At 39.0% G+C, this 12,434-nt stretch overlaps 1 protein-coding gene across 1 annotated transcript in view; it reads right to left on the bottom strand.

Annotated features, from left to right (window-relative positions):
* Positions 1–12,434, bottom strand: part of LOC118556502 (death-associated protein kinase 1-like) — an 86,763-nt gene that overhangs the window by 31,957 nt on the left and 42,372 nt on the right. Inside the window, exons 4-10 of the mRNA XM_036144391.1 lie at positions 11,055–11,193; positions 9,503–9,632; positions 8,322–8,370; positions 8,152–8,178; positions 5,579–5,731; positions 1,547–1,592; positions 1,305–1,394 (exon numbers count right to left, since the gene is read on the bottom strand). Coding sequence (XP_036000284.1) covers positions 1,305–1,394; positions 1,547–1,592; positions 5,579–5,731; positions 8,152–8,178; positions 8,322–8,370; positions 9,503–9,632; positions 11,055–11,193 — 634 coding nt within the window. The remainder of the gene's footprint in view (positions 1–1,304; positions 1,395–1,546; positions 1,593–5,578; positions 5,732–8,151; positions 8,179–8,321; positions 8,371–9,502; positions 9,633–11,054; positions 11,194–12,434) is intronic.

The following is a 12,434-nucleotide window of genomic DNA, read 5'->3' on the forward strand; positions in this document are numbered from 1 at the left end:
CACAAAGAAAAAATCTAAACGTTGTTTGGTAAAAACTGTTTAAATCAGAAGATCCGTAGCCCCACAGCACCATGCTGCCACCACCATGTTTTACTGTATGTATCCTGTTTTTTTTTTAAGTCACACTCACTAATGTTTTTTAGTTTAACCCTGTTATAGCAGGACATGCTCTAACAGGGTTCTGGGGGATTCTAGCCGGTCCTGGTTGCTTCCTTTGGTAGAAAGGGCTTCTGTCTTGCTATCCTACATCTTAGTCCAGACATATACACGGCAAAATGGAACCAAAAGTCAGCAAAGTTTTATTAAAATTAGTGCATTTCTTCCTTAATTTGAGCAGCTAAAGACTATTTGCTAATGGGAAGAGTATTTGTACCCCTAAAATAAGATAATTGGATATCCTGATCTTGAAAAAAAATAAAAACTCATCTCCACCTTAACTGCAAAAATCTTATTCCATTGGCAAATTGTATTTTTCCTTAATTTGAGCAGGTAATTAAGACTCGTTTCAAGAATATTTTACTCATTTTTAGTTTCCTTTTTGCAGTGTTTATACAGGATATGGTTCTGGGTACAGAATAAAACCAGTCCTTGTTGGATGTTGCTGCAGCTTCTTCAGCGTTGCTGTCCGGCTAATTGCTGCCTTTTTCATTTTTTTTAATCAGTTTTAGAGAATCCCATTTTTGCAATGCCACTATTCTAATTAACGTTGACCGACTTTACCGTATTAATTTAGATTTTAATTTCCTTTCTAACCTTGTTCTGACTGATAGCTTTAAACAAAGAAGTACTTCTTACTCTGACCTGTCTGCAGGCTACGGCTTTAAGGATGCAAATGAGAGATTTTATGACATTCCAACGGAAATTAAAAACCTTCTGACAGCTTTGCTTTTAAGCTGAACTGACCTGGACATGTCGGGACTCATCGTATTTCACAAAACCACCCCACATTTAACAGGGAGGTGTACATTATTTAACTGGGTTATTTTTAACCAACCATAGGGTAATTTAACCCAGCAGGATTATAAAGTATGTGGTCTTTGTAAATGTTGCTTTACAGATAAATTTATGTTAATAAAATGCCTGCCTTTAATATTAGGGTGACGGTGAGAGAAATATGACAGAAATGCAAACTAGTGATAAACAGTTGATGTGTTTTTACAGCCTGGATGCTTTGCTGGGAGTCAGATTATAAATCGATGCTTTAAGTCAACCTCTGCAAACAGGCTGCATCAGGTATAAAGTGTAGAGTCACGCAGCGAGCAGTCCTTCAGTAACAATGTTTTAAGGCGTGAACAATTGCTTACTTTCCATTTTCTTCGAGCTGCAAACTTCTTAAACTTTTCCATGTTGACTGCAGACTCCTTCCTGCTCAGGGCTTGCTGGGTGTCTTTTGGCTGATTTCACAAACAGGATCAGGAAATAAGGGAATACACTTTTAGCCTTCAAATCAAAACATTTTAGTAGAAAGCGCTGCAAAACGAAATTTCACAGGAAAATTGATGTTTTAGATTAAATAAAGATTATCTAGAGAGAAGCAGAGTGTAACCTTTATCCAGGGATGCTGGAGCGTGTCCTGGATCGTCATTCTCTTTCTGCACACAGAGAAATCAAAGATGAAAAAAAGAAGTTACCATTTTTGGGAACAGTGTGTACAAACAGAAGTACGTATAGAATCCATTTTTAACAAATAAATGCTGTTTTGTTTTTCACAGGAGGAGAATATACCCTCATCTCTGGCTTGATTAAAGATCATAAAACAAAAAATGAGCCAACGCCACCTGAAGGTCGACTTTCTTTATCGTGACTTTATCTTTTCAAAGTCATTTTTTATCTTTATATTCTACAAACCAACTAGTGGATTTCAGTTCTTATGAAAAATGTAATCAGATCTTTTAAATATATACTTTTCTTTTTCCTTAACCAGTAGGTGTAGCCCAGGGGTCTGCAGCCTGCAGCTCCGGAGCCATAAGCGGCTCTTTGGACCTTCCCTCTGGCTAAAAGTGATAAACTATACAGATATAATAAATGCTGGTTTTATCAGTGTTTTCAGGGAATAATCACATTTAATTTCCACAGCAGAATGACCCTGAAAGTACCAGTAATTGTTTTCAGACCTGTTTTTCTACCATTTTCTACTATTCACTTTATTTATTTTACATAATTTTCCATAAATATCAAAATTCTAAATAATTGTATCTGTTCTCATTTGGCAAAGATTACATTTTTTTCCTCATTATAAGACTATAGAACAGAAATAAAATACTGAGCATTTTAAAATGATTTGTTACAGAGTCATATTCAATAAATCAGAATTGGCTTAATTCACTAAATTAAATAGATGTTTTCAAGCATTTTTTCCTGTTAATTATCATGATTTTCTACTTGCAGCTAATTAAAATCTGACATTCAAGATTAGAATATTACATTAGATCAGTAAGAATCATTTTAATACAGAAATGTAGACTTAATGTTATTCTCAAAAGGTACTTTTAATCTGACAAATTATCTTGATCTGAGTGTATTTTAGTTTTTTTTACTAAGACTTGCATTTATCAAAAATTCAAAGTTGTCCATTTTCAAAAAGGTCAGGTAACATTTACAGCTTCAAACATTTATTTAGCTGGACTGAAGGTAAAACAGCTCTTTGGTTCATAAAGGTTGCTTAGCGTGCCAGCCAGGGATTTTTCCAGCTGTGGGACCCAGAACAAAAGTGTTGATTTGGGGACCGTAGTTTACAAAACTATGTGAAAGATATTCCTGATATATTAGAGAATCGCCAAACAAGCCAAGATCTACAGCACATCTCAACCAAAACAGGCTCCAGCCATGAAAATCTCTGATAGTAGAAGAAAGAGCTAATCTAAGGATACGCTATGCAGCTGCTCTGTCTGCTCTAAGGAAGGTTAACGCACACAAAGTGTTGCCAACAGGACAATCTAACCAATTTTCTAATTAATTAAAGTAATAACTTAATGTATGAATTTGTGATCTGTGGATATTTGGATGTTTTTCCCCACTTAATATAAAACTTAGATCTGTATCCATGTTGTCTTTGTCTAATCAGTTATTTGATAGGGACAGAAAAACAAAACATTGTTATAATTTGAAGTGCAACCAATGCCGTGTCCATCTAGCTATGAGCTAATTTGCAGACCAATATTAAAATGTAAATTGATCAGAAACATTAAAACAGGAAATCTGTAAAGGGGAAGACGCTCTTTCACAGAACTATATACTCAGTTAAGAGGAAAAGTTTGAATCAGAGCTGCTGAAAACATGAAATAGTTTATTTTGCTTACCGTTACCTTTATAAGATACTTCTTTAATCTTGATGATTAATTTCTGTTCATGATGCAGATCAATTCAAAGAACTTCCACTAAGTTGGACAAACTAAAAGTCTGCTTCTTGAATCACCCGGTGTTAGTTAAGCAGCTTGTCGCTTTTCCCAAATGCCCATTTTCTTTCTTAACTTAAATTAAATTACCTCCACACCTACAATTAATCACCTTCCTCATCCTGCTTCCCCTCGCTCCGTTACTCTGGAGGAAAAGGGAGTCATTTAGGGAAGGAAAGGGGTTTAATGCCCTTTACTGTCTCCAAGTGCAGCTACAGCCATTGAGCCGTTGCCGGGGCAACGCTAACGAGGGCCGAACACAGTCTGAACAATTTCAGGAACCAGTGCCAGGGGACATTGTGACAGAAACAAGGCAGAAACAAGGCAGTGGTGTTCAGAATATCTGTGGAAAGCCGTGTGGAAACTGGCCATGAAGAAGCAAAGGATTCACAGAAGTTACTACATAACCGACTAAATAACTGTTAAAAACGGGGTTGTTTGCTCTACACAGCAACAAGAATAATGAGGTGTCAGATTTCACATAATAAAAGCAGAATTCCAGCTTAAACTCCACTGATGCCATTAAGCTCGGCCCTCTTTAGACCATCTCAGTCTGGCTTCTACCTGCAGAACATCCAACATGAGCCGTGTCCCTCTGATGAACTCCTTCATGGTCTCTTCAGCTCCATCCATATAGCTCCTCTCTGGTCGCTCCAGCATCCTACTGATCTCCTCTCCATCCCTCCTCTATTCCTGTCCAAACCATCTCAGTCTGGCTTCTACCTGCAGAACATCTAACATGAGCCGTGTCCCTCTGATGAACTCATTCATGGTCCTCTCCAGGAGATCATCTTCATCTCTGCTGCCTCCAGCTCTGCCTCCCGTCTCTAAACCAGAGAACATCACTGTCTGCACCTTTTCCATCAGTCTCTCAGATATTCTTATTATCACACCTGACACCTTTCTCCATCCGGTCCAACCTGCTCAGACACGGTTCTTCACCTCTTTTCTGCTCTGAACGTTGACATTATGCACTAAAATCCTCCACCTTCATTCATCGCTGCTCTGCCTAACCTCACAGCTCCACCTGGGTCCTCACATTTAAACATCAGTTTCTCTTATATTAAATATTTACTTCACTGACAAATTCATACTTTTAATATTTCAAATTATAAGCGGTACAGTTTTGCGTCTTTATTTACCAGAAATATTGCATGTTTGTAAAAGTTTGGATTTAAAAATGTTCTTAAAAGACAAAAAAAACCTTGGTCATGTGAATATATTTTACCTGGAGTTTGATATTTTGTTCTCCCTCAAGTCCAATAGTTCTCAGGCGTTTTCTGTTACACCCCCCCCCCCCCATCGCAGCACAACGAGTCAAAAATGTAACCTATCGTTTTCTGTTTTAATGCATTTTTAATGCATTAAAACATGAATGCATTTTTAATGCATTAAAGCTGTCATTCTAAAGGTTACCTAGAATCCCTTTTAAAATGTACGAGTTCATTTATAAGAATGGTTTCTAACAGAATGATCCAACAATGCTAAACTTTAACGATATAATAATTTCTGGACAGAAACAGGAAAGGCGGTTCCTGTGTCCCTCCTGCAATACCATCACACACCTCTAGGGGGCACACCCCACTACTTGGGAAGCACTGCTCTAGTCTGAGGAAAGGTTTAGAAAATTAGACTTAATATTTGTTTAATAGCTGTGATGTAACACCAGGTCCACCTCTGATTGGCTGACTGGACCCTCCTGATGCCTCCTCCCCCAGAAAATGTTTGACCAGGGAAATAATAAAAAGCTTTGAAAGAACCCTTTGTTTAAACTAAGAGACCAACGCTTTAGAAAAATCGTAGACTTTTAAACAATTTAATTATCACCGGCAGTAAGAAAACTTTCCCTTCTATGTAGCACTAACTGCATGGTAGACATTTTGTAGCATCTTTGTTTTTCCATTTGCGGTCATTCCTTAAAAATTAATGAGTAGATCTGGGTTTTATTAAAACTAAATTTCATTCTTATTTTTATCACTACTACATTTTTTTCACATTAATTTTAAACATGTAATACTGATAAAAAACATTTTTTTCCCCAAACATAGGCTTTATTCCCCAAACTAAATGTTATGTTGGATTTCTCTACATTTTTTAGTGAGAATATGCTTCTGCCATCAAAGATTAATTGAATGTAAGGCAGATCTTTCCCAGTGGTGCTGATCAGGACAGGTTGTACGTACTTTGGATCTTTGATAAGAAGCCTTTTGATGAAGTCTTTGGCCAGAGCGCTGGTGCTGCTGAAGTATTCCTCATCAAAGGTGTAATCCACGGCCGACACGTTGGCCAGAGTCTCCTGCTTGTTGTCTCCCAAGAAGGGAGACGCGCCACTCAGACTGCATGGAGCAAAAGAAATTAAGTTAGCCTCACACGCTTTAAAGGAACGCGTTTCAAATGACAAGATCTGCTCGACAACTTACAGCCTTATCTACTTTAACAGCAACATGTTTCTTTTTTTATCTAAATCTGAATGGATCACAATCAAAGAGAAGCAGATCAGAGGGATCTCCTCCAAACATTTATTCATCTAATCACCATTCAGCTGCTGATAAGATTTGCTCCTTCAAGCAGAGATTAAGGCCCTACATCCCTTTGATGAGGGAATGGTATTACTGAGCTGAGTAGCGGCTAATAGCGACTCAGAAATCCTGCTTTGCTGTGAGACTCGACTTTTAGTGAGCGCTAGCTGCAGGAAAGCCAGCAGGAGAGCTCCCGCTTTGGGTGGAGCGCAGCAATTTTAATGCACCTTCGCACCATTCTGCTGATTTTAAAGAGAAAATGTAACCAGAAGAGGAGAGCAGGCGATGTGTGCACCACCATGAGAGAGAGGACGATGCGAGGCCGCTTAGAAAAACAAAGAAACCGCCTCAAAGTTTCCTCATTTGGATCCAGTCTGCGTTCTGGAGCTCAGGCTGCTCTCCTGCTCGTCAGCACCAGCCGCTAATTAACGCGTCACCTGGGAGGAAACCTGCCGGCGGGGCGGGGGTCAAGCTCAAGTTGGGTGCAAATGTTATAAAATCATGGTTCAAGATGTTCCTGCTTATATAAAAAATAATAATCTGCCAGCTTTCTAAAGCCATGAAGCAAAAGTCGGATCTGTTGACGCTTTAAAGCAATAATTCTCCACCAGCTCGAAGTAAAGATGCATTTTTTTTGCACACACTGCAAAAACAGAACTAAAAATAAGTTAAAATGTTCTTGAAATTAGTGTATTTCTCCTTGATTTGAGCAGATAAATAAAATTATCTGCAAATAGAAAGAGTAATTCTACCCCTAAAAAAAGATAATTAGATATAATGCACTTGAAATAAGTTGGAGATGAGTTCTTCCTATTTTAAGTAAAAAATCTTATTCCATTGGCAGATTATCTTATTTAACTGCTCAAATAAAGTACAAATACTCTTTTCAGGAACATTTTAACTTATTTTTAGTTCAGTCTGTTTTTGCAGTGAATCGGTTTAAACATGGTGAAGCACAGGAATCAGAGCCTGAGCAGCAGGATTCACCACATCCTGTGAATTTATTTCTGCATTACCTAAAGCCTTTCAGCCTCTAACATGGTGCCAGTGTGAGCAGCCCACCTCACTGTTTTACTGCCATACAACAGTAAAACAGACAGCCATCTATTTCTGCACCGGCTCACAGAGCTGTGTGGGACGACAGCATGAACACAGATCCTTCATGCAAGCAGTAAAGTACATGAGTATGCAATTATTTCTCTGCGTTTCTGATTGTATTATGCAAGGATATATCGTACTGCAGCGATAAACAAAAGCTTGCAGCTGCTTGATGTAACATTTAGCTGCCCTCCAACAGGCTGCATTTTATAGGCTGCATTTTATACAGTATAAGTGCATTTAATATTCCCATGTGGGCACGCCTTGTGTTTTGACTCTATTTTTTTTGCATCCGTGACTCTGAATGTTAGCGTGGCCATAAAGTTAAGATGGCATCCCGATGGGATCGCAGCAGTTGATCCGTGGATGCCGGGGGCAGGACCTTTTTTCCTGCTGCTGAATTAAACTGTGCTGACAGCTCTTTGCAGGCAGAACTGAAAATAGTCACTGCAGCGATGAAAGCTTGTGGTTGCACAAGTCCCAGTTTGCTGTCCTGAAGTTTCTCACCATACATTTCTGATAAAGTGGCTAAAAATGTAGAACCTGGAAACGGCCTTTTACCCATCCGTCCATCCCTGTGTGTACGACTGGGTCACAGCAGACCAAATCTTTCTAAAAATAAAAATCTATTCATCACGGACGGCTGAATGCTCTGAGGTCAGATGTCATTTGGATGTTAGCACAGACTCAACTCGGTTTTATTTTATTCTGTTTATTCAAATTTTATTGTGCATTTAATCTGTATTCTCTCAGTAAACAGTCACTAATTACCCTATTTCTATTATTTCTATTATATTTTAACTGAAACAAGGAATGGAAACAGCTGCTCTCTGAGGCACATTTTTATTTTCCTCCAAATCTAATCATATTTGACATTCTAAAAATTATGGATTTTTATTTTAAAATGCATAAGCAATAGTTTAGATGCATTTCTTTTTCCAGAGCAGAAGGTGGAACTTTATACATATTTACAACTCAAAGTGAAAAACTTTGTTTACAAATTATTGTTTGGCATGCAAGCAACAAAAAAGATTTTAATAAAAACTAAAGCAATAAAATAAATATATATCCTAATTGATCAAACAGATGAATTAATAGAAAATAAATGTTAGTGGGAGCCCTAGATTTCAGTTACTTACAGAATGTAGGTTATAACCCCGATACTCCTGGAAAGATACAGAAATAATACATTTTAATCTTGTTTTTCATCATTCTTAATATGGAAACATCATGCAAGAGCTGAATCTACTGGCAGCAGATTTTCACCTAAAGCTCCAGCATCCCAAACACATCGAGCTCATTTACTCACCACATGTCTGCCTCCAGGCCTAAAGGTTCATAGTTGACCACTTCTGGAGCTGAGAAGCAAAAAAACAGGTTTTTAATATTCAGATCAACGTTTACCTGCAGATTCCACACATTCAGGCACTTTGCTGCAGTCTTCTGTTTCTTTTCAGCTTTTTTCCAATAAATCATTTCTTCAGAGGTTTTATATCTGAAGTCGTTTGCATTTTATAACTAAACCTGTAAGAGGTGTGAAATGTGGCTTTTTTCCACATTTCTTCACACATTTTCAGATGTGTGAAAGATTACAGATTTACTACGCTGCGCCTCAGACACAAAACACAACAGCTATGAAGAACTTTTTCAGTATCAAATTAGATTTGAAGCGTAACATTTAGAATAAACTCCTCATTTTGTGATTTTCCTTTATGCATGTTTTTTTTCTCCATCCATCGGAGTCTGCATACTTTGGTTATTTTGTAAACTGAAAATTTGTCTACAGTCATTATTTGTGTTGGTTAAATACGGTTAAAAATCTAAGACCTATTAATCATCTTTGGTTTGTGATTTTTATTTTATACGGAGCATCAGAAATTACTCCTGATGTCCTGATGTGAGGATTTGACCGAGCCTCGACTCATATGTGGTTTGATTTTGATGCAAATTGCAGCAATTATCTGTGCAGGAGGATGCAAATGATCCTTATATCTTCTTGGGCGGAGTGTGACAGCCTCTTTATTCCGTTTTCTCTTAATAGGCCCTCCTGCAGTAATTACCTTCATGTTGATTTTACAGCACCAGCATGCAGCTGTCCCTTCCTGCAACATCTGAACTCCTTTTCATTTTTTTCCTGTGTATCTTGTGTACCTGCTCCTAAAAATGAGCTGCATCAGGCTCTGGTGTTGGCTCCTGGTGCTGGTAGAGGCTGAAACAGTCGGCAGCCGGCCCATGCAAAGGGCAGATGGCACTGTGTGTGTCTAGGAGTTTGCATGTGCTGCCAACGAGGAACATTTCTCATAATCTCTAGTCTATTATCAGATCTTTCTCACTTTGTCCCGTTGGTGCAGCTGGCACCTGCTCCTAGAGTGTAAACGGCTGGGATGAATCCAGGAAAACAGGGAGGTGGGCAGTGGTGCGTAAACTCACTGCGACGTGAAAATGGAGCTGAAGCAGAGAGAAAAGCATTCTGACAAGAGGGAAACTTACCTACAAACTCAGGAGTCCCAAAAATATTCTTAAAATCATTTCCAAAATCTATCTTGTGCGCCAGTCCAAAGTCGATGAGCTTGATGCGCGGATGAGGCACTGAGCGGTTCAGCAGCATGATGTTCTCCGGCTGCAACGACACAGAAAGGCCACAACGAGGGGATGAGTGTAGAGACACAGAGACAGTCTGCATTGTCCATGGCTTTGCAGCAATCCCTCATACTGAGCATGCACAATTTGTTCTTCCATCACAGCACAGCATCTCAAAAGACGAAAACTGATCAATAATCTTTGCTGCAATTTATTATCAGTCACAACAAGAGCTTTCAAACAACAGAGGACAAAGCCACACGGAGGAAGGCTGAGTTTATGATGGAAACGTGCCTTTCCTGTTTGGGGCACCATTTGACCTTTTGCAGTTTCTCCCCTGGGATTCAGACGAGCCCAGCCAATAAACTACAGATGAGTCACGGTCACAATACCAGCAACGAAAGCAACAAAGAAGATGAAAAGAAGAAAATAAATGCCAGGAGTCGTCTCAAAAAAGCCCACCTGCTGCTGAAGAATCACTAAATTATATGTCTGCATGTGGGGGTGGTTGTCTAGCGTAGCGGGATGCTAGCACCTAGCAAGGCTGAGGCATCGCCCTCAGAATAAAAGGGTTAATATCATTTATGAAATAAAAAGCAATCTTATCTGTTCTCTCAGAAAACGTGTCTGACTTTGGATTCTCAGCATTCCTGTTCCATGTTGGGTTTAATTGAGGTTAATCGTTTTGTTCAAGTCAAGCTGAAACAGCAACGATGAGAATGTGGATTCCTGCTGGTCTCTGATTGGTTAAACGTTCTCCTCAGGGCGATCAGGGCCAATCAGGGCTTCTTGTGTCATTCATCATCCAATCACATGAATTTGTTTCAAAGTCACGGCACAAATGTCACATGATGCAAACAGAAGAGTCGGATAACATCAGGACAGAACGGTGCAGCAAAAGCAGATTTCATCATTTATTTACAATTTCTCAAGGCTTTCGCTGGAGGAAAAAAAGCAGATAAAGGATCTTGGATCAGATCGAGAAGACTTTAGAATCCAGCAGAAGCAGGCAAGTGATCGTGGACGGATTTATTTCCAAGCACAGTTTATTGCTCAAATCTCTGACTTCTCCTTTTTCACGCAGGCGTCAACACAAACAACGATGGCGGACATCTGAGCTGCGATTGTGTTTCAGACACTTTGTCAGTTTACTGTGGATTTCACACCTTTATTATTTTTTTATTATTTGGCCACACAAACGCCTCTCATCTTTCCTGTCTTAGTCGTTTTCTCTGAGGAATTTCTCCTTCTTTGCCTCTGTGGCAGCGTTACAGCGCCACTCACTGGCCTGGCCCGGTATTACAGCGGCTTTTATGGCTTCCTGCCGTTTCATCTTTAAACTCGAACCTTTCTGAGTACTACAGTACTGAGCTCAGTGTGGCTTTATTCTACGTGTAGACGGATTACTCCTGCTTGGAGCGCATCAGAAACTGACACCGTTTTTTTTCTGTTGTGGCTATACCTTAAGGTCAAAGTGAGCGATTTGTTTGGAATGCAGGTAGAGTACTCCATCCAGGATCTGCTTGAGGAACTGAGTGGCCTCCTCTTCGCTCAAAGACTCCTTTTCTGCCAGAAAGTCAAAGAGCTCACCACCAGCAACACTGTCAGAAACAGAAAAAAGAGCAGCAATGAGCAAAAAGGATGAAGCAGGGAAATCTGTCAGATCAGAGCGAGCTATAAACCCCAGATTAACAGATCTGAGATGATCCAATCAACCTGATGCATCAGAGAACAACGGATTAACACGATCACAGGAGGAGTGAACCGCTTTCTGCTCCCAATCAACTTTAATGTCATCTTTAATTGATAACTATTAAACCAAAAGAGCCTGAAGACTCTTTTAAAGCAATAGGTGATCCTTGAAGAGAAAACTACCAAGAAAGACAATCTGAGTTTAAATCTGGTTTTCTAACATTTTTCACATCATAATTCCATGTTATTCTGACTCAGATTCCCAAATTTCTAAATGCTTTTCATCTAGTATTTAAAAGTAGGACTATAATGACGATACAGTATGACTTTACAGCAGGTATGTCTATACTGGTCAGGCTTTAAAGAGGGAGGAAAGAAAAACATTGGGTGGAATCCAGACAGCAGTCAAAAAAAAGATAAATGTACGGATTTATGGTCAGAGAAGTAATGGATTAGATTAAGGATGGATGATTTAAAAAGCGTAAAAAGGGCTCTTCATTCTTATTCTAGTCTGAAAAATTTAATCCCGACTTCTTCAGACTTTGCCTTAATGATGGTAAACATCTGAAGTAGTTTTAATTATAATACGAAGCATAAATATTTAGATCCTTTAAATGTTTGCCATTTCATCGTTGATTTTTCTAAATGATTGAAATACTGGGTAAAAAAAAAAACTGATTTTAATTACAAAAGCAGAGATGAACAAAAGTGTCAAATTAAACTGTTTAAAATCCCCTAATTAGGCCTTTTTAAATATGAATAAAGTCCTGCAAAGCGACATGTGACCATAAAGTATCGCCTCACAATCGATGCTACTTCAGACCAGAGATCAGTTAATGAACTTTAGGCAGGTTCAGGGTATTTAGGGAGATTATTGATGTTCATGGTGATGATGGGAGATGTGAGAATAAGGACATGGTGAAGGCAGAGCATTTATCAGGGTTCCTGCATCTTGATAAGACGAGGGCCGGCCTGCAGCGAGGGGGGGGGGGGGGGGGGGGGGGGGTGACAGAAAGCAGATAATTAAAATATGCTCATCAGATGTCCACACTTACAAACATGTCAGGAACCCCAAAAGTCTCTGTGGAATCCAAAATTAGCAGCAATTTAGCAGCCAAAAGAAATTGTTATTTAAGAATAATTTTAAATA

The sequence above is a fragment of the Fundulus heteroclitus genome, chromosome 12 (assembly GCF_011125445.2).
Source record: "Fundulus heteroclitus isolate FHET01 chromosome 12, MU-UCD_Fhet_4.1, whole genome shotgun sequence".
NCBI classification, from domain to species: Eukaryota; Metazoa; Chordata; class Actinopteri; order Cyprinodontiformes; family Fundulidae; genus Fundulus; species Fundulus heteroclitus.